Source organism: Neoarthrinium moseri, assembly GCF_022829205.1.
Source record: "Neoarthrinium moseri strain CBS 164.80 chromosome Unknown scaffold12_Wmoseri_CBS_16480, whole genome shotgun sequence".
Classification (NCBI taxonomy): Eukaryota; Fungi; Ascomycota; class Sordariomycetes; order Amphisphaeriales; family Apiosporaceae; genus Neoarthrinium; species Neoarthrinium moseri.
This window is the reverse complement of record NW_026055126.1, coordinates 677,457-702,059: the sequence shown is the minus strand read 5'-3', so window position 1 is coordinate 702,059 and position 24,603 is coordinate 677,457. Positions and strand designations below refer to the sequence as shown.

Below are 24,603 nucleotides of genomic sequence, written 5' to 3'. Positions count from 1 at the left end.
CTCGATGATGAAACAGCAAGCATATTGTTACACAGCAGGCCTCGCTTTACGCTAGACCTTGAGGGGGGGTAAGTACTCAACCTGCCCTGCTGCCAGCTCGACCAAACGGACAGCACCCACCTCAGCCATGCATCTTCACCCTGCAGTGTGCCTCTCCAGCCGTCAAATGACAGCTGCAGGTGTTCGAAATCCGACGAAGACCGGAAGATGGCACTTCACGAGGCTTTCAATTGCAACTACACAGATGGCAATCAAGATGTAGAATTGCTGCAAAGACTGGGATCACCGTGTGAGGGGTTGAGCCGGCCGAATCAGCTCTGTCCATCACAACCATCACGCACTTTCGCCTCTTCAACCGAATGCCTTCTCACCATGCGTACGGAGTACCAGTCCTCAGATCCAGGTGAGCCACGTCGGGCGATGCCAGTTTCATCCATAGTTGCGAAGGAACGTGACATGATTCGGGTCACTGAATCCACCCAGCTGGCGACGCTCGTGGGATCCCGGCTGGAAAGTCAGCAGCCACGAGGTCACGTACGACCCATGGGCCAGCGCTCACTGGCCCGTTACAGCCACTAGGAGAATTGAAAGCTGCGCTCAATCAACAACTTCTATTTGTGACGCTGTCTTTATGTGATGCGGCACAGCTTGGGTAACCGGTCGGACGGGAATTAGGGCGCTGCCTCGTCGACATAACCATCCAAGGCTGACAGCGATTGCTCCCGCATTGGTGGAAAAGTCAAAGTGTAGGCGCTCCGCACGCCGCGTCTACACGCTGGCTTCTACCTGCCTACTAAAGCATCACGACGAGAGCTCTGGGCCAGATTCAATCGGTGCTCTAACCCCCTCGTTATCTCATCCCAAGGCCTGGCCTTGTTCTCTCGCCTGCTCAATGTGCACGGTGGCCGAATCGGGCCTGTCTCCGTGCCCTGTCGGGCACACAGCTTGCTCCCTTCTGGATTACAGCGAACATCGAAATGAGGGCGTCGCAGAATGCGGAAAACCGCCAGCCCGCTGGGGCACCCTTGCCCTCGGCATAAAGACGTTCGAAATGTACTGGGCAGCATGCGCCGTGGCTGCGTGCTAAAGACCGTAAACCTTACAACCCATGAAGCTCCCGCCATCAGCTGTGCAGCCAAGTAGTTCGAAGTACACCCCATGTCGCTGGCATAGACTCTGATGGGTGGGCTCCGACCCAAAGGGTGTGTGGAGCGTCCTCCAGGGTTTACAGCGACGACATGGGGCTAGAGAACGCCAAGCCCGATCCTATTCCACTCACGACCCGTCTAGTTCACGACCACCCTGCCCTTCGTAGGCCATCACTGACACCACTGGCCCTAGCCAGCCTCTTCACACAGTATCAAGTCTGACCCCATATCGCGAACGCTCATGATTGCTCGATCCTGCGGCATGTAGGGTACGTACTTGCAGAGAGAGTCTGCACCGGTGGAGTTTGCAAGTCGATCTTCACCACCAAGGCCCCCATGAAGTCAGGTAGGTCGCTGCGACTATTCGGGGCACGGCACATCGTGTTGTGATAGTACATGCACTCTATCTTACCTTCGCAGAGCCTGAAGTACGTCCGTCTAGCAAAAAAAACCAGGGTTTGGGCAAGTGAGTGGGGTCTTGTTCATGGTTCATCGCCTCTGATTATTCTTAGGCCGTGGTTCTTGCTTACACCCTGGCCCAACACGACCCCTACTTGACATGGAGTGATGTGCATCTCCCGTCCATATCTCTGTCTCCGCTAGTAGCCCCGCGGTATCATATCAATTCCGCACGGGTTCAAGTAGCACTACTTAGTATCGGTGCTACCCTAATCTCGAGGCCATTCCTCGACTTTCTTCCTGATCTGGTCGACTTTTGCGCTATAGGTCAACTTCGTGTCTTTGAGACTACGAAGCTGTGCTGGGCGCTGAATCTTGTTCACTGGTGCTCAGCCGAGTGAAGCTTCAGCTCCACCTTTTTCCTGCATGACCTGTGTGGGATTGGACATATGACCTTTGGCGGGGGGTAGATTGATATTCAGTCAACAAACTACAGCCTCTTGGGTGCGTCTTATACTTCTGCCTCGTTCCACGCTCCGGTTGCCTTTCGACCAAACTCGACGGAATCAATCTTGCGCAGCGCGAAGAATGGAGGTCATGATGCCTATACTCCCAGACCATGGAGATTTGTCCTGGTCAGACAGCCACAGCTCGGCTTCCGACGATAATTCCGCAATCCTCCTCCCGCAATCTCCGATATGGACGAACACGGCAGTGAATACATCAACGATGACACGGTTGGAGACTGGGCAATTGTCACCTATCAGTACAGAGCTAGAACTGCCGGCCGTCGATACGACCATCCCACATATGATACACTCGGCGACCTCATCGACAAACGATTCTTGGAGTACAAGCTACAGTGATGGCCCAGATGGGGAAGATGCAGATCATGAGGTGCATTGGGAGCAGCCCTCTGACGAAATGCTTACTGTTCCCAAGATCGAGCCACTGGATGATGACGACTTTCAAATGGACGATGTTAAGGAGGCACCAAGGACGCCTCAAGCAGCAGCAGCACCCGCTGTAACTTCAGGTTGCCCGACTCATGGCCTTAAGGCAAAACGACCAAGGGGTCGACCAAGGAAACACCCTTTGACTCCCCAAGTAGCCACCAACAAGGTAGCCAAGGGCCGGTCGAAAACGGGATGCATTACATGCCGAAAGAGAAAGAAGAAGTGCGATGAGGCCAAGCCACGGTGTAAGATACTCAAAGTATTACCTGTTGAAAATTTCTGCTGACCAAGGCGAAAGGTATGAATTGTGAGAAGAATGCTGTCGTGTGTGAAGGCTATAATGAGAAGACTATCTGGAAGAGCGGCAGAGAAAGGGCCGAAGAAGGTGATGGTGAGAATTTCCGATCATGAAGTGTCCATTACTGACGAGTCGTAGCGCGCCGATCAAGTCAGAGCCTTCCTGTCATCACACTTCAGCCAATATTTCAGGGGGTTGAAACGCCAGAAGACATGGTCTTCCTCAATCATTACATCAACCATCTCAGTGGTGTGCTCACTGTTGAAAGCCAGCACAAGAACGCATTTAAGGACATGCTCCTCCAGATGGCTGTTGAGCACAGGGGTCTGATGCATTCTATTTTATGTTTGGCAAGCAAACACATTGACTACGAGACGCCATACGGAGCGAAGACTCTTGAGTCCAACCCGAAGGTTTCCGCTGAGAGCCTCGCCGCACGGTCTGAATTCCACCAGGACGCTGCCATGGCAAAGTTCCATGAAGATATAAATCAGGAGAGGAGTAAAGACGCTGCGTTACAGAAAGTCAATCTTTCTGTGCGATATGGGCAAATGCTTTGCATGCTTCTCAAGTCCATCACCATGGGCTCGACGAACGGCGAGCACCGACTACACTTACAGGCTTACAAACAGCTGATCCAAGGCTCGCCGCCCGACGACTCTGCGTTCCTGGTCTTCATCACCGAGTTCTTCCAATTTCACGTTTACGCAGACGAACTCATTCGGTACCCAGACATGTGCTCGCCTAGACTAGCCCAGGAGGACTGGGAGCCCTGGCTGCCGATCCAGCCTGTGCGACTTATTGGCGTGGCCGATGGCCTGTTCCAGTATCTGAGCCAAATTACCACAATACGAAACACTATCAGGACCAACATCCTCAACGAGGTTGACCCGGTGGTAGACTACGCGTCACTCTTCCGGGCTGCAGAGATCGATGCCGCCATCAGGGAATGGACTCCACATTGGCCACCAGGAGATAGCCGTGAGCGCGTTGGACTTCTGTACAAGCAGATGATGTGGGTGTATCTCTTCCGCACTATCTACCCTCCCTCATCCTCGACGCCGCCAGCAATTCCCTGCAGCGCTGTAGACCAATATCACCGCCCAACCTCACCGCCACTCTCACCAACCTCGCCGGTCCATTCCGCCCACGACCCACTTTCGGCCGACCGGTTGCGAGCGAGTCATGCCTCGGTCTCACGAGCAGAATCACCGGCCCCCATCCGTTTCCCGCCTCACCACGACGCGCGCATCACTGTCGCCGTCGACGAGTCGCTCGCGATTCTGGACTCCATCAAGCCCAGCGATCCCTGCCAGACACTCCTCCTGATTCCTTGCCTCGTGATCGGCTGCGCCAGTTTCTCGCCCATCCAGCAGGACCGGATCCGGACCACCTTGCGAGGTGTGCGCGGCTACACCGGCCTGCGCAACTGCGACCGCATGCTCCAGCTGCTCGAGGAGATCTGGCGTCTCATGGGCCAGGGCGAATGGGCTCTCGTTTGGGACTGGCAGGCCGTCGCCAAGCGCATGGGACTTGACTTCTCCGTTGCCTGATCAAACCTGACGCTTGCATCAACTTCTTTTTCCAATTCGCAATTGCTTTCTGCTGTTGATGCACAGACAGCATCGTAATTACCTGCTCTCCTCCGCACATAGTACGCCTCACATGTTTTCAGGCCTCCTCTCCGCATTCATACTAGACGGCCCGCTCGCTTTATACCCCCTTTCCTTGTACATTGGCTGTCTCACGAGTTTCGAACTGCATGCATCGTTGGGGACGGAAGCATTTTATGAAAGGGTAACGACTACGGGAGCATACATTTAGGGGTCATGATACCAGTGAGACAGACAACAGGTTACTCGGGCGCTTCCCAGTAGCTCCCCCCTTCTCGAGTCTATGAGAATTGTAGTATGATCGAGCGAGTCTCTTTCATACTCCTGCGTCGGGCGGCTTCGGAGCCTCTACCGCAGGGCTTTCTGGCGTCGCATTGTTGGGGATCGCGACCCCCCTGGGAGATTTCACTGCTTCCCATGCTTGATGCAATTATGGATATATGACAGCTCGGCCGCATAGCCTTTTGCCTTTTATCATACACTATACATACATGTTTGGGATTGAGCCGATGCTTTTTGGTCCTCGAAGAGAGTGGCCTTCGTTACCCTTTTCCAACAAATAATACAACGGGCTTTTCTGGCACGGCCCAGGTTCATGTTGCAGTCCCGTGTCTTGTAAATAGTGTTATAATACTATACATACATAGTGATGCTGTTGAGAAGTGACAAATTCGACCTGAGTCCAGTTTGCATACCAAAGTATCGTAGTAGGATCATTATCAGCCCATCCTAGGATGTGTTATATGGGCGAGGTAGCTCCTGGCCGTCTCGATTCAGCTCGAAGGATTGGATTACCCGCTTCCGCTTGATATGACCTGATCTACCTGTAGGGAGGTGTTGAAAGAAAGGATTGGGTAAGTTACACCGGCAAATTCTCCTTCCTCATGACGGCGCCTTCATCAAAGATCTCTTACACTACGTCAATCACAACGGAACTGGAACTGGCCAGGCGTGCCCACGGACAGAGTGAGAGTAAGAAATTACAAGACATGTATGCCACGATGTTTTATTGCAATGCCATCATTATCAAGTAGACATATTTTTACAAAATTTCTTTGTTTCATTCGATGCTCCAGCTAGGTGCTCTATAGTATAGTTCGTCTACACTCGCAGGGTTCCTCCAAAGCCATGATATAATCGCTTACTAAAATACAACACGTCAGCGCCAACGCCTCGCGAGAGCGGCCAAGGGAAGAAAGGAACGGGCCAAGGTTTTAACTGATTAAAGCCGGGCACCCACCTTCTCCTCGTACGGCTTGACCTCGACCAGCAGCTTGCCCATGTTCTGGCCCTGGAAGAGCTGCAGGAAGGCCTGCTCGACGTTCTCGAGGCCGCCCTGGACGATGGTCTCCTTGCGCTTGAGCTTGCCCTCGGCGAGCCACTGGCTGATCTCCCGGCGGGCGGCGGCGTACTCGCTCAGGAAGTCGAAGACGATGAAGCCCTCCATGCGGATGCGCTGGGCCGTGACCTGGAACAGGTTGCGGATGCCCTTGCTCTCCTTGCCCGGGGCGTTGTAGCCCGAGATGCTGCCGCACATGACGAAGCGCGAGTGGAAGGCGGCGCGGTTGAGCGCCAGCTCCAGGATCTCGCCGCCCACGTTGTCCCAGTAGACGTCGATGAAGTTGGGAGTCGCCTGCTCAAAGTCCTTCTTGAACGACGCGGACTTGTAGTTGAGCACCACGTCGAAGCCCAGCTCGTTCTTCAGCCACGCGCACTTCTCGTCCGTGCCAGCAATGCCGACCACGCGCGCGCCCTTCAGCTTGGCGATCTGGCCCACGACGGAGCCGGTGGCGCCGGCGGCGCCCGAGACGACGACGGTCTCGCCGGCCTTGGGCAGGCCGATCTTGGCCATGCCGAAGTAGGCGGTCAAACCGGTGAGTCCTGTTGGTCTAGGCGTTAGCACGGCTCTTCATAGCTCTCAGGCCGCTCGCCGAGTCTCTGCTAGAAGCAGCAGAGACCGGTATGATGCGGTAGGGAGGTAGGGGGGCGGGTTGTGAAGACTCACCCAAGACACCAAGAGCATCGGTGACCTTGCCGTTGGCAGGCACTTCGACCACCTCGAACATCTTCTCGTCGACGATGCCGACCTGTGCCCAGCCCACACTGGCGTTCACCAGATCGCCCGCCTTGACCTTGGAGCTCTTGCTGGCCAACACACGGGAGATGGCCGAACCGCGCATCTTCTCGCCGATGGCGACGGGGGGAATGTATGATCGGACATCTGTATATCGGAGGGCACAGGTCAGTCTTGCAGTTCATGCCATGAGGGTTGGATTGTATGCAGTGCTTTTGACGGAGAGCCAGTGCTTCCGCATATCATTGGCGCAAATGCACGATGTACGTCTCGGCAGGGCCCGTGGCCCGCAGGAAGGAATGTGTGCTCAGATCAGACATACCGTTCAACCACCCTCTCATGGCAGGGTCTAGGGATAGATACAACGCCTCGACCAGGATCTGGCCGTCCTTGAGCTGGTCAGCGGTAGGCGCCTCGGCCTTCTCGCTTCTAAAGGTCTCCCCGACGACGATGTCGGCCTTGGGCCTCTCGGCGAGGTACCAAGTCAAGTTCTCGCGACCCATGTTTGCTGTATGGATGTGTGCGCGCGTGTGTTTTGCTAGGGAGTATGGGCTACGAGTTGAGGAGCGAGGTCGGCAGTGCTTATCTCGTCTTCTGTCTGGTATAGGGCGGGGTATAAATGATGTCAGGTGTATAGATGAGAAAGAAACAGTTCAGTTCGGGGAGCGTCCCCGCGTGTTGTTATAAGTAGAGCTCCCCTCCGACGGAGCCATCTCTTAATAATCCAATACGTTCCAAATCTCGCCCTCGCCGAATGGTGTGGTTTCATGGGCGATGTCATGCCTGGTGCCCCTCAGTAAACCCCGAAAGTATGCCATGACAGCCTTCGCTTCACTGTCCCGGAGCTAGGTAGAAGAGGCGGCACGGCGACCTGCCATTGGCCAATTGGCCTCGGGGCGCCTCAGAAGAGGCAAGCGGCCCGCGGGCGGTGGAGAGTGCCCAGGGATCTGCCCCAGATGGCCTGGATGGCGCCCCCGCGCAGGCCTGCTAGAGGCCCAGGGAGGCCCTAGCTGTCCATGTAATAGCGGCTGTTTCCCGCTGTTTCTGCAGCGCTCGTGGCAATGGCCCAATGCAACTGAATCTGCTGTGCCGAGGTCGAGGTGGGGCCTGGGGGTCCGAGAATGCCATTTGCCGTCAGTCAACTACAAATCTCGACCGCTGGTTCTTGCTAGCACATCTCTACACGGTCGATGAATTATTAATCCACGCCTTTGCGCTTCTAGAGAAGACCATTGCCTTGGAACACGTCGACAGTGTCGGCGTTAGGTGCAGAGGGTCCAAGTCAGCTATAGTTCCGACTCAACCGCCCGAACCGAGTCGACAGTCCGAAATGTGGAATTGTGCTACACTGTTACATGTTTGTCTACTTCTGGTCTCATGGTTATATTTTCTCGTCACAGGGTAGGTGGATATCCTGGATCAACCAAACCCCAGGTAACTTCGGCCGATAGAGGACCATGGTTGAGTAGGACCTGGCTGATGGCTTGGGCACCTGACCGCAGCTCGCCAAGTGGCAACATACTATATCGTACATTCATTTTGCTATGGTACCGAGAGTGGCTGTATTCGGCGTTTTCTCCAGCGCACCAGCCATTTCCCTTTTTTCATCTCATCTGGACGCCAGAGAGCGATGAGGCACAGCGATTCTTGATAGCAAGAGCCTGTCTGATTTTATACATCTGTAGCCGCTTCTACCTAGCCACACCGCAAGGCATATAGAGGATATATACGTATGGAATGAAGCGCTTGGAGCAAGCGGTAGAAAGTGACTTTCCCTCATGTGTCTGCCCTCTGTGATGCATTCCGTAGGCATCTTGGTATTACAAGCCTGTCCTCTCCTTTGTTCATATCTCATAACAGCACCTGAGACTAATAAATATGATACCTTCCAGAACCGCTCAATGTCGGGTTTCCGTTTATGCCGGTGCTTCCCTTGACAGCGTCAGTGATTCTTGCAACGCCTGGTAGACATTCTCCGCTGCCCAGTCTTCTAGCTGGGAAGAACGGCAGGGATGTCTTCAACGTCCTCCGCACCTGTATCGCTGCTAACCTCATCAACGATCTTCTCGTCGGACAAGGCACGCTTGGCCGCCCTGGCTTTAGCCTTGCCTTTGCCTCTGCTCTTCCTGCGGCTTTTGTTTGCTTCGGGCTTGGAATCTTCAAGCTGTTCCATTTCGTTCGGCTCACTAGAGCTTTTCATTGCTGCTTGTGCTGGCGACTGCTCATCCGCAGGCTGAGGGCTGTGGGCATTTTGTCGTTTTCTCGGGTTGCGGGCTGACTTTGGCTTGTTCAAGTTCGCCCCAATGCGCAAGTTACTCTTACTTCTGACAGCTTGTGGTGAGCCATGCACCGACTCGTCAATCTCGAGGTCGTCGACATCTCCAATGTCGCCCTCGTCCTCATCTTCATCATCGTCAAGACCCAAGTCTACGCTAGCCTCATCCTCGTCGCCTTCATCACTCTTAGTCGCAAAGTGGGGAGTTTTCGGGCCACCGATACCTTTCAGGATTTTCTCGACTTTGTGCTCGACCTCGCGATACTCGGCATCCAGGTCCATCTCCTCGGGGGGGAGGACGTGGAGCTGCTCTCCGGACTCTCTATACTTGGCCATCAAGGCCTTCGAGGTCTCGAGAACCAGCATGGTCCTCCAGTTAGGGAGGGAGCGTCGCATTCGATGCCAAGCCACCAGAAGGGCAGGGCGATTCCATCGCTCCACGGCCCCATACGTTCGACGAAGCTTGTGCCAGGGAATGCGTGAATCGGCCTTTGCGCCCGACTTGCTGACTGCCTTGGCAATCAGATATCGGTCTTTGTGGGTCATGGTGTCAAAGTCGGCGCGGGCTTGTTGGACGATCTCGTCCATGGATCTGGCCACCTGGCCATCGATATTGCCACCTTGGATGCGCAGACGCAGCGTCTTCCACTTCGTCAGACACTGGAGACGACTGCGAGTATGGTCCATGTTTTCGCTCACGAGAGACCAGTCAATAAGCTCTTCCTCGTCTCTTCGCAAGAGATCAGATCCCGCTGCACCCTCGCTGGCCTTGAGCTGCCGAATCTGGTCCAATGCCTCCTGGATGATTTGAATGAGACGCCCCTCTTCCTCGTGGCTCCAGACGTCCGTTTTCCTCTTGTCACCACATATCACGTAGTTGCGAATGCGGTCGCGAACGTCCTCAGAATGGCGGTTGATTAGGTTGGCAATGACCTTGAAGTTCCTGCCGTGAATCTCGAATGCGCGGACCAGTTCCTCATGCTGCTCTTGCGTCCAAGACCCACGAGCAACGAAGTTGTGGTAGATCTTGCGCGCCTGGTTAATAACCTTTTGGCGTTTACGCTTGGGAAGTGCCGCATGGACATGGTCCCAGAATTCGCCTGTCTTGGCGATTTGAGGGTTTTTCTGAATCATGTCCTTCATATCATCCTCGTCGATTTTGTGGATTTGGCGCCACCGCTGGATAGCGACCTTCAGATTACGCAGCTCGAATTCACTGAACACGCCGGACACTTCTTCGTCGGGCTTTGGGTCTTTGACCTTCCTGCTCTTCTTGGTTGCGAATAGTCCGTTGTAAGAGGTTGTGATCTGCTTGGAAGTACCAGCAGCGGAGGAGCTTGGAGCGTCGCTATTCAGCATTGACGATAGCTTCAGCTGCTTCGAATTACCGTTGGTGTTCGAGAGGCCGGGCTCAGCTGCCGAATCCATGGCACGTTCCTTGCCCTTGCGGGAAACAGCCGCCGCAGTCGGAGATGGGAGCTCAGCGAAGGCGTTGACGTTAGCATCCTCCTCTCGATCCAGGAATGATTTCTTCGCAAGCCGCCTCTTGCCAGTGCTTGGCTTCGGGCCGTACTGTTTCAATGATTTGGACTTGGACGAAGTGGCCGGGGCTATGCCGGGGCCATCCCCAACGGCTGGTGAGTGTGGCGAGTCTTGACCCGTATGGGTTTCTGCCAGAGCCTCGCCTTGCACCGCAGTCGAACCAACCCCAAGGTCGTCGGATCCGAGGTCGGGTTGTTTCTCGGGCTCATCACCAGCTAGGGAATCTACTTCGGGCATCTCGATGTCGTCAACAGAGCCAGCACTCCCAGCTTCCTCATAGTCACCGTTCTGGTTTTCGGCATCACTTCCTTCATGTTCAGAGCCGTTGCTCTCTTGGTGCTCCTCATCAACATCCATAGGATCCTCCTCGTGGCCATCGTCCATTGCAGTTTCTCGTTTGACCTCGGGCGTATATTCGGGTGGTCCAGATGGATCCGAACGCTCGAGCGAGCGCTGCAGGCGAGCGGCACTGGGCGAATACTCTCCTAGTTTTAATCTCTTGTGACGGCTGGCAGCGGGACTGGCGCTCCGCCTGGTAGTGGAGTTCTTGGTAGCAGAGTAATGCTGCGTGTAAAAGTCTCGCGCCAAGTCGCTGATAATATCAGTAGGGGCTCTTGCTTGTGAGCCGGGAGACATTTGCCTCGAGCCAGAGCGCGTGGATGCAGGAACGAGAGGCGCAACTGTGTTTTGATTGCTGCCGCCCTCCACATCTGGATGAATGCCATCCGCCTCGTCTGGGTGCTGTTTGCGCTTTTTTCGCGATTTCTTGTCGGTGTCTTTGCCTTTGCGTTTCAGGGGGGGAGGCTGTACAGCAGCATGCGCCTGTTCCGCAACATCGTCGCCATCAAGCTGTAGGAAGGTAAAGTTGTTGGTCGGAAGGCGTGGCTGGGCCTCGTCATCCGGCGTCGGAAGCTGGTTCGGATCATCCATCCGGTTGTCCTCCTCCTCTTCATGAAGGCGAGCGTCGGCCTCAGGCTGAGCTGTACCAAGGTCATTCAGATTCTGCACCGATCGTGCCTGGACGAGCGCATCAGCATTTTCATGGCCGCCAAAGTTGGGATCAGTCTCGAGCAGAGTATTCTTGAGTTTGCCAGCGAGTTTCTTGGCCCGTTTGCGCTCCTTTCTCTCGAGCTTTCGCTGTCGCCGAAGCGCTTCAGCTTCTGTGGGGCCTTGTTCGCCATCGCGTAACGAGCCGCTCACGCCGTTGACCAGCGCCGGACTCGATGAAGACGCATCGAGGTCTATTGACGATCGCGGGCCAGAGGCACGCACACCGCCCACAAGGTCTGCAGGGCTCGTCATGCTGGCGCCTTGATCCTGAGGCTGCTCCTTGCCTGCTTCCTTTCGGCTGTCGGTAGCCTGGCCGTCCTTCTTCTTGGATCGTCGTCGCTTTTGCTTTGTCGGCTTGGCAGCGGTATCGCCTGTGGCCTGACCTGGATTGACCTCGGTTTCGACCTCGACCTTTGATGCCGCCAACTCAGGATCGGGTGAGGCACTTGGTCTCTCGAACTTGGGCACTGAGGCTCTGCCGTTGGTCCGGTATAGGTGCCTGGTGCGGCCTGGCGAGCGCGGAACTTGGCTGGAGAATGCGATGTCCTGCGACTGAGGTTGGTGATTCTCAAAGGGCTCGGGACTTCCTTGGTCTGAGCCCGGGAACGTTTGTCCAAAGGGCGAGTTTGCTCGTGAATGGGTGTCGCTGCCGTCGCCGACTGTGTCTCTGTCAGTTCTCTCGAGCTGGCTAGCCTGAGCGCCCATTGTGTCGCATCATTCGACTATAGCGGCCAGTGTCGCATGTGTTGTTGGTTGGGTGGGTGTTGGCGGGTGCAGGGACGAGTGCGACCTGGTTGTTGCGTTCGTTGCGTTGCGTTGCGCTGCGCCTGGTCTGAATCGGGATGGTGCGCAGATTATCCGCACGGGGATGCAATTGGCGCTCGAGGCAACGTGGGAGTTCGGGGTGAGACAAGACCAGAGGAAAATAGGGGGCAGGGCAGGGCAGGACTCGACGTCGCCGGGGGGGCGCACTCTCTGCTTCTCTGGCCGGTGGAATGAAGCTGCGGCTTTGCTGCCGGGTAGCTTGACACGAAAAATTCGCGTCGTTTCTTTTTTGGGGCGGATCTGAGAGCTGATAAGCTGGCGGCGGCTTGGATGCGCGCTGTGGCGCTGCAGCGCTAAAGGTTAAACTTTGGCACCCTTCTGACCTTGGCTGCTTGGGGCTTGGCAGTCGTGTGCGGGGGACGGCAGGACGGGATGCTCCCCGTTTGTCGCCAAGCCTAAGGTTGTCTTGTCCCTCCAGGCAAATGGCGATTGTACGACGGACGGTCCACTGCTAGCTAGAGTGCCTGTACACCCAGCCTAGCCTCGCCTCGCCTCAGCGTTGATCTCGCTGGAGTGACTATGTATCGAAACGTCAGCCTGGCTCCGACATCGACGCTCTCGTGCTCTCGAGCTGTCGACGGGCTCGACGTACTGGTATCTTGAAGAAGTCGATGCGAACTAGTGCTTCCACGGCTCACTGCATTGATGGTGTTGGCTGATGCCAGGACAATGTGTCGTTTTGGTGGGACTGGGGACGAGACTTGGTGATTTTGACCGCACCTACTTGTTGTTTGATTGTTGGGCTAGGTCGGGTGCCACTCATTGATCAAAAAGATAATCTACCACAAGTGGTAGACCTAGGGCGAATGTGATTGCTCGTGCAGAGTTCATAACCTGTTGCGCAGGTGACCTGGCGCCAGGCTTTTCTGCTTGTACAAACAGTCGTTCGGTAGATTATGGCTGGCTATGCACTCACTCACTTTACAGAAGGCTTAACGCCATTGCCCACGCAGGAACGCAAAAATCTGTAAGCTGATTTTTCGTGATTACTTGCGTGGTGCGAATGGCCACGTGGTTGCCTCACTACAAACGAGCCCTGGAACCGCCCTGGCACTCGGGTAGGTCGTGATGGCAGCCACTATCACGAGAAGACAGAAACCAATCGTGGCACGTGAGTTTTCTCCAGACGCTGGAATAGGAAGAAAATATTCCTTGAGTTCATGGAACAGGGCACGTAGGCTACCTAGGTACGCTGCTTCCCGAAGTGAATTTTGAGGTCATACTTCATCCCAAGTAGGCAGTACACGTCTCGCAAGGAAGCTACGTGTGAGTGCTTATATCTATTGTGTGCAAGCGGAAGACTGCGCTACTCGAACGACCGTCCCTAGTCCTCCAGAGCTCTGGTGGGTGAACCGTTCATCATGAGATACTATCCGGTGGTGCAACTCGTCTCAGGCCCGCCAGCCAGACTCAATGGCCTATTCCATCCCCTCCTCAGCCGCCGCTCAGATGCCGCTGCTGTATCTCTTTCTCATCTTATCCGTAATTAAGCAATCCGTCCCCTGTCAAGATGACTCCGGGTGACTATCCCTGGTCTTCCCAAAACTCTGCCACACCATGCACCCTCCGCTTCTTTGTCACTGCCCTCTGCCTGACGAGCAGTTCAGGCCTCTGTATTATGCCGAGCCTTGGGCTTCCGTGGAGCGTTCGCCGTAGGAGTCTTGTCCTGAACCACGACGTTCACTTCCTCGTGCGGCAGTTCCAGGTGGTAGAGCGGCCTCTCCTAGAGCTCACGCTCACCCTTAGCACGCCACATCATCTCGTCAATCTTGTGCTCGTAATCCTGTAGAGGTCTCAGGCAGGAGGAGATGGAGAAACTCGGAGAGTCGGCCCTCTTCTTCTCCACCTCGCCCACAGCGTAGATGTGCTCGCCGATGCAGTCGAGAATTTTCATCTTCCAGCTCTTGGTTCCCTCCGTGTGTGGTGGAACTGCCTCTGTCTTAATGGTTCTCGAAGTCACATGCGTCGATGGCATGCTGGAGATGTTGTGGCGCGTAATGCTGTTGCTAACAGACGCGAGGTTGCCAGGCCTCATTTTGGCGCAAAACTTCAACATGGCGAAGGATGTTGCTTGAGCTTCTATGGCTGCGCAGTAGTCGTGTTTTCTGGGTAGCAAGTGTTCAAACGGTTCTGTTCATGCACTGAAAAGTTACCTCGTCGATCACTGTGGCGCTGTAGCTGATTGTTGGCTGTCGCGCGTGGCGTGCTAGAATTGTAGACCAAGGCAGTCCAAGGCATGCGCGTTGATGTGCAAGTATGACTGTTTGTCGGTTTATTGTTCAAAGTAGGGATGTTGATTGTCCGGGCCCAAAACCATGCACTCAGCTGCGGAGCAACATTGAAAAAATATAATGGGCAAGAATAGGAAATATCCTGTTTTTGTACAGTTTGCAAGATAGATTAACATCAAAATACTGACAATCTATATGCTACAGTACAGAAATGTTTGCAGTATTCGATGCTGGCTGATGTTCACACGATCATTCCCAGCACGCGATGGCTACTTTGCTTCACGCATCTTGATAGCCCACATGATGCTGAGGGATAAATATCGTTCTCAGCCAGATGACTTGTAATCAGGCTATCTTCGGGTGAAAAAGTGAGCACAAACGTCTCTCCATCCTCCCTCGAACCCTCCCATACGCCGGTGAACATACCTACTATCCCTTGATCAAGCACTCGCTGGGCCCACGGCCAGCCTCAGAACATCGGGCACCAACGTTGCCTTCTGGTCTTCCGGCGGATCTGTCTCTCTTCGCTTCTTCATCTCGGCCATGAAACTGGTGTATCTATCCAGCCATTGTTCATCAACTCCTCTCATCGGCTCGTATCCCAGTCTCACGGCGTCTCTATTAACCCATTGAAGAATTCCGTTCATATAGATGGCATCCTTGCCCATCAAACTGTGAAAGGTCTTACTGCCTTCCGCCAGGCCTAGTTTGCGCTCATCATACTCCCGGCGCATGGCCTCGGTGCTGGGCAGCGCAACCTTCCCTGCAAGGAAACGAGCCACAACCTCGCCCTGGAAGTCAAACAGTGAGAACGTTGAGGTGTAATAGGGTACACCAACGAAAGAAAGGGTCGGATCTGGGATATAGAATATATCCTTGTGGAGGTTGTGTGTGATGAGACCATCTGAGCTGATCACGATCTTGCCGTCCGCCTTTTCCGTGGGGACCGAGGGATCCTGCAATTCGCCTAAGAATGGATAGGATGTGACATATCCCGTGCCCAAGACGACAACGTCGATATTTTCAACTATCCTACCATCTGCAAAAGTCACCCGACCGGATTTAGCACCATCGTCGAGTTCGAATTTCTTCACGCCTCCAACTCTTTCAGCACCAGGAGGCAACAAGCTCGCAGGTAAGTCAAACTGCCCATCTCTAGCGCTTTGATAAATCTTCTTTGCGACACCTTCGCTTTCACGAGCCACATCTAGCGACGAGACTCCGGCCCCGATCAACAGAATTGTCTTGTCTCTGAACAATTCCGGAGATCTGTACAACTTGGAATGCATCACACTTTGTGGGCTCTTCGCCTTCCATTCCTTCAGTCCGGGCAGATCCGGAATCTTTGGCTCGTGGTAATGTCCACTGGCCACGATCACAGCGTCAAACTCCCAATTTCGGCCTACGAATTCATAGTCAGAGCCGGTCTTCCGTAGGGTGCTAGTCCCAACGTCCCATTTTGTACCGTTGGGGCTTTTTCTGACCGTGTCTACGGCTGTATCATAAAGCACGTGTTCTTGGATCCCCGTGTGTATTGTAAGCTCCTGGATGTACTTGTCGATCCGGTCCTGGCTTACAAACTCGGGTGTTCCCTCTGGCCAGTTTAAGAGCGTACTCCTCATCAGCGTCGTCGGGACGTTGTTCTTAAGCCCCTTGTAGCATGGACCTGGGGGCGCATGTGTTAAAGACGCTTCTTCAAAAGTCTTGGCCTTCGATGATCGGAGGTCGGCCGAGCCTGTAAAGTTTGGAGTCGGTGGTTGAACATTGGGGTAGGACGGCTCATTAGCGACGCGGTCATCGTAATGCCAAACGCCTCCTGCAACGCTTGACCTCTCGAAGATCGTGACATTGAGTCCCTGTCGCAGGAGATGCGCCGCCGAGGTGACACCGCTGATGCCGGCACCGATCACTGCGACATTGTTGATACCTCTTAGAGGCTGCGTAGTTTGATCTAACGAACCCATCCTAATGTCTAAAGTACTGTCGAATAATTCACAAATAGTAATAGAGAAACAGTGATATCTGTTACAATCTTTGGAACCGACATAAATGAGGCCATTTGTCAAGGAGGCGAAACCTTTCACGGATCCGAAGGTCTGGCACGTAGGTATCTGCCGCAAGCATAGCCGATGAGCCCATAGTGGGTTGCGATTACGTGCTTGTTGTGCATTACTAAAACGACCTGTTAAGGATGCCTGATCTGTTGTTGAAAGATAGGAAACTTCCGGGAATGTCCTATCTCCATCGAACGATGGCTTTTGACACCTACTATAATTGTATCTCAGTGCAGGTCTCTGGTCATCATCTGATAACTACAGCGCTAAATCTTAGCGAGTTTCTTTTATTAATGTGCCATTTTAGTTCTGGACTGCAGATCAACTGCAGATTGGTATGCTCCGAGCTCCCATTTGTGGTATACTACCACGGTGCCAGTCGTCATGCAGCTATTCTGACATTCCACTTTGCATTCGTGAGCCTTTGATCTCTACATGGCGTCATGCTGGGACGTTCATGACCTTGGTCTAAACCACACCAGCCGCCTTCTCTTTCGCCTTGGCAGCGTTCTCCTTCTTTTGTAGAGTCCGTATAGTCATCGCTGTAGCGATCATGGCAGCTGCTATGAACACCATAGTGATGAAGCCCTTCTTGTAGTAGGGTGCCTCAACCTGCTGCCATATTATAAGAGGAAGCCAGGCTTGGACTACATAAGCCATCTCATTCATAGTTGCGACGACCAGAGCCCGTTCTTCATTGTCATCACTACATATCTCATGGGCCCATGCGAAAGTAAGGCCGCTCACACCGCCTCCAATGTTGCCAAGTATGTAACAAACCCACTTCCAGCCGATGGGGATGTTCCACACGGCTAGGCTGGCATTGAAGATGATCAACAACGTCCCTGAGAAAATGATAGGCGGCCACCGTGCGCCGCGGAAAACAGAATCGGAACTCCAGGCATACACAAGCGTGAAGATGACCTGGATGGCAGATGCGATTGTTGGGTATGAATTCACAGCCGCCACCGAATATCCCTCCGACTTTAGCCAAAGCGAGAATGCCGGTTGCGAACCATAGTTTGAGCCGTTGTTGAAGAAGATGTAGAGTAGCGTCAGAGCATAGATGTGCCACGAGGTAAAGATATTTCGAAACTTTGCCTTTGTATAAGTTCCGCGGTTTGCGCGACCCTCGAGTTCCATGCGCTTCTTGGCAAGCGCGATCTCGTCCTTGGTCAGCCACCACGCGCGTGTTATCTCAGGTACGTCAGGAAGGAAGAAAAATCCTGCGATGGCGATGGGAAGGGAAATGACCGTGTTGATGATGAACAGCCACTGCCACCCACGGTAGCCGTGAACTCCGTTCAAGTTGTACGTTGCCGTCATCAAATAGCCCGAGAACATGGTACCGATTGCGCTGCTGGCGTGGAAGATGCACGAGCGCTTGGCTAACTCATCTTTACGATACCAAGAGCCGACAACGTACTGCATGCCGGGATAAAACGCACTCTCTGCCAACCCAATGAAGAAGCGCAGCACGTAGATCTGAGTTGCAGATGTGCATTTGGAGAGCAGTATAGTCATGACTGACCATGTAATTTCGCAGGCCGGTATCCAGATCGATGGCCGTATGCGTGTCAGAAGCATGTTACTAGTTGAGTAAGCATCGACTCAAGCGAGTCTGTAGCTAGTCAACTTACCTTGGGATCTCTCCAATCACATAGCCCACAGTCCAGCAAGTGATCATATAGTTCAACTGGTTACCATATAACCCCAGGTCCTCTTTCATACCAGAGACGAAAGCACTATTGACGTTGACCTGGTCCAAATATTTGATCAGGTACCCCAACGATGCGAATGTAAGTATAACCGCGTCCAGTTTGAACAAGAACCGACGCTCTTCGGGGCTCTTGTCAAATGTATCCCATAGGTATGATCGCCATGTCCGCTTCGGGGTTTCAGCGACCGGCAAAGCGTCACGTCCGGACGCGGAGTCGCTCGCGTTCTCCAGTGAAGACCGGATTTCCTCGGCCCGCTTTTCGTCCGTGACGATTACCCCGTTCTGCGTGGCCATGGTGAGATTCAACGATAGAGGCCGTCTACTTGTTCGAAGTGTCTCGTGATTCTCAATGATGATTGCGTGAGGGCTGCTCGTCGAATTCGCCAATGGGGCTCGCAATCTCAGGGACCTATAAAGGCGCGGACACGGTGCAGTAGCCTTTCATATCAGGCCAGAAGACATGACGCCATCTGCAGGAAGAGCACCCCAGACTCATCCATTACCTCCATATAGCCTCAATATGCAATGTTTTGGACACGCTGCTCTTCGGGGCAGACAATTTCAGCTATTTCCGATTCATAGCAACCATATGACGGGACGCGTGCAGCATCCGTGTATGCAGCGCCGTCATCGCGTGATAATGTGCTAGGATACGAATGGATTACCGGGCATTTCCCGACGCGTAGGGATGTTGCTGGTGCTTACATAGAGGCGTGTGGTGGTAGGCCTCTTTTGGCGATCACACAAGACTCGAGCTATATCACGCCATGCCCCCTCATCAGGTAGACCACTAGTATAATAGCGCAACACAACCAATCGCAGAAATTCCATTACACCATAGCCCTAGTCTATTGCGAATGGGATAATCATCCAATGCGAGGTTGTAATTGATCCCAAATATGACCTTGGTGCGTTATCAAGTATGCAGACGGCGGCATGGATTGCCAATCTAGTCCGGGTTGAGGACCAACCCTGGTCGGATAGATTTCTACGACTTCGATTTGAACAGAGACCTTACGAAATGAATATAGAAGAATATCCTGGGATATGTCAGTAACGAGCATGACAAATGTGATGCTCTCCCCGCTTGTGACTACAGATCAGATGATACGTGTTGAGGATGTATCTATGGATATAAATTGATGGTGATCTGTGCGGTGTGGCTATTGTTTATTTCGAAATCATATATTATTGACATACTGACCTAATTGAACTTGAATATTTCTACATACAGAACAAAATGACCCCTGCGCCGATTGATGAAAGTATAGTTGATGTGGCAGCGCCCATCAAAGACACCCTCGGACTGCCGGAGCCCACATTGGCGCGTCTGCAGAAAGCTGGCATTGACTTGTCAAACGGCTATCCCTATAGACCATCAAGACCACTTTTCCTGGATGATGTATATAAGATCCGTGGCACAGAGTGGAAGCACGACGATGCAGGTGCCCGCGCAGACAAGTCAAAAAGTGCTCTCCTGTCAGCAGCAACCAAGGTCACCGACCTCACTACGCATATCGGCACTGAGATTGAAGGTCTACAGCTCAAGGACCTGACTGATCAGCAAAAGGATGAACTTGCCTTGCTTATTGCGGAACGAAGTGTAGTATTCTTCAGAAACCAGGATCTTAGCCCCCAACAGCAGCTTGCGCTAGGCAAATACTACGGCGTTGTGGAAGTCCATGTAAGTAATGGTAGATGATATGCCCTTCATCCGCTCTGTATCTGACTATATCACAGCCTCAAGTTCCTCAGGTGCCGGGTCAACTGGGCGTCTCGGTCATCTGGCCAGCACTGCAAGCAACGGAGCGGAAAGCAGACTTTCGCCACCCTGGAGGCGCAAGCAGATGGCACACTGATCTAGTGCATGAGCTCCAGCCGGCTGGAATCACACATCTACACAATGACACGGTCCCGCCGAATGGAGGCGACACGCTCTGGGCAAGCGGTTACTCCGCGTACGAAAAGCTCTCGCCCGACTTCCGGAAGATCATCGACGGAAAGTATGCCGTCTACCGCTCCGCTCATCCTTACTTAGAGCGCGAGAACCCTGAGGCAGGCCCCAAGTATATCGAGCGTGTGCACCCACTGGTGAGAGTCCATCCAGCCACTGGCTGGAAGGCACTTTGGGTCAACCGCGCGATGACTGATCGTATTGTGGGCCTCGACAAGCCTGAGAGCGACGTTATCCTCAACTATCTGTACGACGTTTACGAAAAGAACAACGACATCCAGGTCCGATTCAAGTGGACACCAGGCACAAGCGCGCTATGGGATAATCGGTATATAACCTGGCCATAATTCCCATGCGTGCGTTTACTAACTTGTAGTAGTATTACCATTCACAGCGCCAGCTGGGACTACGGTGGCAGATACCCACGACACGGGACCCGTGTCACTACCTTGGGAGAGAAGCCGTATTTCGACCCAGCTGCTCCTACAAGACGACAAGCACTTGGACTCCTTGACGAGAATGAATTACCTCTTGACGGGCCAGCATGAGCATAGCACATGCTTTCAAATACATGTACTACAGATTGACCTAAAAAGCTGCATCATCCAAAGCCTGACTTTTTACTTCATGTATGCTAAGAATGGCTTATAGTAACATTGTTCATCTAACTCATCAATTCTTAGCCAATGTGTTACTAAAGTCACTTTATGCGTGTTTGTAGTGGCTATTCAAGAGCCATAACCTGTTGCCTAAGACAGAGTCTCTTGTTTCGTTTGTGCCGTAACAATTCATACCACAAGTCAATCACCTGAGCACGATAATATACCTGCAGTCATTGAATATGAACCTTTGTTCGGCGTAACAACGTTGTGGCACTGTTTGCTGACTTAACTGAACAACACCATTGTGATTGGCTCCGTAGTATCACACCAACTTACAGTACCTGCGAGGCACTAAAGCACAAGAACTCGTACTAGCCCAACCATAACACTATCTCAAAAAGGATCGAGTCTTGTCAGATAGCGTATCCATTGGAGAAAGAGCTTTCAAAACCACTTTGCATCACCGTTTGTATCGTCAGCTGGACGTTCCGGGTCTGTTTTGCCGCATCTGGAAAGGTTGGAGAAAGAACTCTAAAATCCGGCCCCACCGTAGTTTTTTCTCCTCCTCCTTCTCATAAGCCAGGTTCCAATGTCAACCGTGCTCAAGGGGGACAATGCATCCAATCATGTACATGCGATTTATCCTGTGTGCATTTCACCTGACGATACTCGCTGTCAGCGCGTCACCTCTGAGCCTGGCTGGCCAAGCGCAATGGCCGTTGTACGGGTCTCGATCGGGCCAGTCCGCCTCCGAGGTCCGGCAGAGGCTGACCAGGCAGAGCGAAGACATTTGCCGCGCTGGCTCATCACAGTGGACAGGGACCGTACCACTTGGCGAAGACAGAGACATGTTCTTTTGTGGGTCACTCGAAGACCAATACCTGTGTTCGTGGCTGACAGGTAAAGGGTACTTCGAAAGCCGTGCAGACCCTGAAACCGCACCTTTGATTATCTGGTTGAATGGGTAATGCACGAAGTATGGACTGGCCTTTTATTTTGCTAATGCCATTCTCAGTGGTCCAGGCGCATCATCACTTCTAGGCGCCTTTCACGAAATCGGACCGTGTACCGTAACCAAGGACGGAAACGACACGGTGCGAAATGACAGGAGTTGGACAAACTTCGCTAACATGCTTTTCATTGAGTGAGTGAGGTTGACTCTCTTCTGTGAACGTTTTCGTTGGCTAAGTATGTACCCACGTGTCTAAGCCAACCCATCGGTGTTGGTTTTTCTGAACCCTTTCCTCAGAATACGTCGGTCTGGCCATCGAATTTGATCGAAAGTGGAATCGACTTCGACAAGTTCCTTGATATATTCCTTGATGAATTATTCCCTGCACTCAAGAAAGGACCGGTTCATTTCGCAGGGGAATCATACGGAGGCCAATACTTGCCAGTCTATGCCAGTATTACGCGCCGGAGGTTTACGTCTATCATCCTCGTTGATGCACTGGTCAGTTTTGCAGCCAACACTCTGGGAACATACGAGCACCTATGCATCAACAGATGGGGTAATACCACGGAGAACCGCCTCCCAATTAATGCCACTGCGTGTGCCATAATGGAGACTACCTACCCAATCTGTGACAAGTTTGGATCACTGTGCGATGCGACGTATGACCCTGAAGTTTGCTTCACGGCGGTCGAGAAATGCGCGCCCATTGGAGATTTCCTTGCAGCTTTGGTTCAATCCGGCGAGTTCGATCCATATGATGATCGGCTGACGTGCGAAGACCCCCCGATCTGCGGCCATATGGGTAAGCAAGTCGGAAAACGCACATGTATAATATTGTTAGGCTGACTAGCAAGCCAGGTATGGAAGAGGTAGAGCTGTATCTGAACTCCAGCAATGTAAAGTCAGCATTAGGATTCCCCAGCTCATTCGACTACAAGGTTGTCAATTTTGACTTCAATGTTAAATGGATGGCTGGCGGACAGGCCTTCGTCCCGAAAACACGAGAGCTGATAGACATTCTGGATAACAAGCACACTCCTATCCTGGTGCTTAACGGACAAAATGACATTGCAGTGTATGAGATTCCTTTTACACATTGCTTTTGTTCGCATGGTAGCCACCAATCACTAACTAGTCAATCAGAAATACCGAGGGAGTATTGCATGTCTATGACAACCTGCAATGGAGTGGCCAGGCAAAATTTCGTACAAAGGAGCTTGAGCCGTGGTATTACAAAAGCCTTGATGGAAATGTCGTCACTGGTGGCCTGGTCAAGTCGGGTGGGAATCTTACTGTTGTAGCCATTGATAATGCTGGGCATATGAGCCCTCACGATCAGCCTGTTGGAGTTGGCCAAGTCTTGCAGCGATGGATCGCTGGAGGGTATCGTCCGAGGTAGCATCTTGGTTGTTCTCAACCACCCCTATTAATTTGTTCCAAACTCAGACCTCGTGGAAATATTTTCCAGAGAAATCATCTTTACGAGACTGAAAATGCATCCCGTAACTATATGGCCGAGGAAATTTGACAGCTGCGAACTCCGCCAGCAGCTGTCAGCTCTTCAGTACCGTACCCAGACGAAAGTCCATAGAAAAGTGCTAGGTCCTCATAATCCAACGCTCTATACTTTGTGTGTTGCGAGGTCTCAGCGATGGATATCGATGAGCCTTTGCTTCTGTTTAGGGCTCAATTCTTGCAGTGTATTGACCATGATTTCATCCGCTGGCCACCCAGTGTCCTCCTTCAACAGCCGGATGCGCAGAGTTTTCTCTCGAAGAAACTCTTCAACGTCTCTAATCCCTCCTCCCACCCGCCAGCCAGCTACGAGGCCAGGGTTCTTAAGACATTGATCGCTAAGATAGCCAAGTCGGTGGGATCAATTGCGGCGAACAACGTATGTAAGATGTTGTGAGAAGCATGTGACTTTGTCCGTTTGTGGAAGCGATATGCTTATATGTTTCTCACTACAGAAAGCTTTAGAGGATCTTTCCTTCCGACTAGCATCTCTTCAGTCTATGTCGCCACAAGAGGGGCCGATCACCCAACTTGACGCAAACGTCACGTACAACTGCATTCCTCAAAACTCTCGTCTTGATACACAAGAAAGCTGGAGACCCCTCACCGTCGTCGAGTCTCGTTCCTTGGTAGCAGGCTCTAAATTCACAGGTCATCGCACATGGGAAGGAGCTCTACACCTGGCTTCCTACCTGGTTTCTAAGTCCGACCTAGTCTTAGGGAAATCTATACTTGAGCTCGGTGCGGGTGCGGGCTTCATATCAATCATGTGCGCCAAATACCTCGGGGCAGCACGAGTTGTAGCAACCGATGGCGATGAACGAGTTGTGAAGGACATGCGCAGAAACTTGTTATTGAATGAACTCGAAACTGAAGAACTCATATCTGCAGAGCAACTGGTGTGGTCTCGTGATCTTCATGATAAGATTAGCGATGGACCAGGATTCGACATTGTCCTAGGTGCTGATATTGTATATTAATCCCTCTCCTTCAGGTTGTTTCCTCAAATCTGACCGAATTGGGACAGATATACGACAAAGGAGCAACTGAAGCTCTGGTGGACACATTATCAGCGCTTTTCGATGCAATGCCACAGGTAAGCGTTTTGCTGTCCAATGCATTCAGATTTCCCGATGTATTTGAGGTCTTCCAAACTGGTTGCGGTAAGTTCCCCATACTCGAAAGACCACGCAGCATAGACTAAAATACACCTACTCGAAAGCTCGAAACAAGCTCCGTACTCGGGTTATTGACTATAATATGACGCCACCGGCGGCGCAAAAGTCGCTCTTCTACACAACGTCAATGCCCTTACAGATTATTGAGATCCAGCAGGATCAGCTCCGGAAGAAACACACAGCTGGATCAACCTTCGAGTAATATACCAGTTTA

At 52.7% G+C, this 24,603-nt stretch overlaps 9 protein-coding genes across 9 annotated transcripts; 4 read left to right on the top strand and 5 right to left on the bottom strand.

Moving 5' to 3' along the window:
- Nucleotides 1-2,276: 2,276 nt before the first annotated feature.
- Nucleotides 2,277-4,354, top strand: JN550_004596 (uncharacterized protein; the record flags this gene model as incomplete). Its single annotated transcript, XM_049316129.1, has 3 exons — nucleotides 2,277-2,748; nucleotides 2,802-2,894; nucleotides 2,940-4,354. 3 exons carry the CDS (start codon nucleotides 2,277-2,279, stop codon nucleotides 4,352-4,354), a joined length of 1,980 nt encoding a protein of 659 aa, XP_049173668.1.
- Nucleotides 4,355-5,636: 1,282 nt separating this feature from the next.
- Nucleotides 5,637-6,991, bottom strand: JN550_004595 (uncharacterized protein; the record flags this gene model as incomplete). The annotated part of the gene is made up of 3 exons (XM_049316128.1): nucleotides 5,637-6,295; nucleotides 6,420-6,635; nucleotides 6,811-6,991. The coding sequence occupies 3 exons, from the start codon at nucleotides 6,989-6,991 to the stop codon at nucleotides 5,637-5,639; spliced, it is 1,056 nt and encodes a 351-aa protein (XP_049173667.1).
- A 1,487-nt stretch (nucleotides 6,992-8,478) lies between these two features.
- JN550_004594 (uncharacterized protein) lies at nucleotides 8,479-12,060 on the bottom strand (the record flags this gene model as incomplete). The annotated part of the gene is made up of 1 exon (XM_049316127.1): nucleotides 8,479-12,060. The coding sequence occupies one exon, from the start codon at nucleotides 12,058-12,060 to the stop codon at nucleotides 8,479-8,481; it is 3,582 nt and encodes a 1,193-aa protein (XP_049173666.1).
- A 1,843-nt stretch (nucleotides 12,061-13,903) lies between these two features.
- On the bottom strand, nucleotides 13,904-14,215 carry JN550_004593 (uncharacterized protein; the record flags this gene model as incomplete). The annotated part of the gene is made up of 1 exon (XM_049316126.1): nucleotides 13,904-14,215. One exon carries the CDS (start codon nucleotides 14,213-14,215, stop codon nucleotides 13,904-13,906), a length of 312 nt encoding a protein of 103 aa, XP_049173665.1.
- Nucleotides 14,216-14,851: 636 nt separating this feature from the next.
- Nucleotides 14,852-16,375, bottom strand: JN550_004592 (uncharacterized protein; the record flags this gene model as incomplete). Its single annotated transcript, XM_049316125.1, has 1 exon — nucleotides 14,852-16,375. The coding sequence occupies one exon, from the start codon at nucleotides 16,373-16,375 to the stop codon at nucleotides 14,852-14,854; it is 1,524 nt and encodes a 507-aa protein (XP_049173664.1).
- Nucleotides 16,376-16,933: 558 nt separating this feature from the next.
- JN550_004591 (uncharacterized protein) lies at nucleotides 16,934-18,479 on the bottom strand (the record flags this gene model as incomplete). The annotated part of the gene is made up of 2 exons (XM_049316124.1): nucleotides 16,934-18,056; nucleotides 18,106-18,479. The coding sequence occupies 2 exons, from the start codon at nucleotides 18,477-18,479 to the stop codon at nucleotides 16,934-16,936; spliced, it is 1,497 nt and encodes a 498-aa protein (XP_049173663.1).
- Nucleotides 18,480-19,425: 946 nt separating this feature from the next.
- JN550_004590 (uncharacterized protein) lies at nucleotides 19,426-20,687 on the top strand (the record flags this gene model as incomplete). Its single annotated transcript, XM_049316123.1, has 3 exons — nucleotides 19,426-19,869; nucleotides 19,926-20,467; nucleotides 20,519-20,687. 3 exons carry the CDS (start codon nucleotides 19,426-19,428, stop codon nucleotides 20,685-20,687), a joined length of 1,155 nt encoding a protein of 384 aa, XP_049173662.1.
- Nucleotides 20,688-21,367: 680 nt separating this feature from the next.
- JN550_004589 (uncharacterized protein) lies at nucleotides 21,368-23,095 on the top strand (the record flags this gene model as incomplete). The annotated part of the gene is made up of 5 exons (XM_049316122.1): nucleotides 21,368-21,705; nucleotides 21,757-21,885; nucleotides 21,951-22,498; nucleotides 22,555-22,771; nucleotides 22,840-23,095. The coding sequence occupies 5 exons, from the start codon at nucleotides 21,368-21,370 to the stop codon at nucleotides 23,093-23,095; spliced, it is 1,488 nt and encodes a 495-aa protein (XP_049173661.1).
- Nucleotides 23,096-23,347: 252 nt separating this feature from the next.
- JN550_004588 (uncharacterized protein) lies at nucleotides 23,348-24,591 on the top strand (the record flags this gene model as incomplete). The annotated part of the gene is made up of 4 exons (XM_049316121.1): nucleotides 23,348-23,590; nucleotides 23,667-24,182; nucleotides 24,239-24,374; nucleotides 24,434-24,591. 4 exons carry the CDS (start codon nucleotides 23,348-23,350, stop codon nucleotides 24,589-24,591), a joined length of 1,053 nt encoding a protein of 350 aa, XP_049173660.1.
- Between the last annotated feature and the right edge of the window lie 12 nt (nucleotides 24,592-24,603).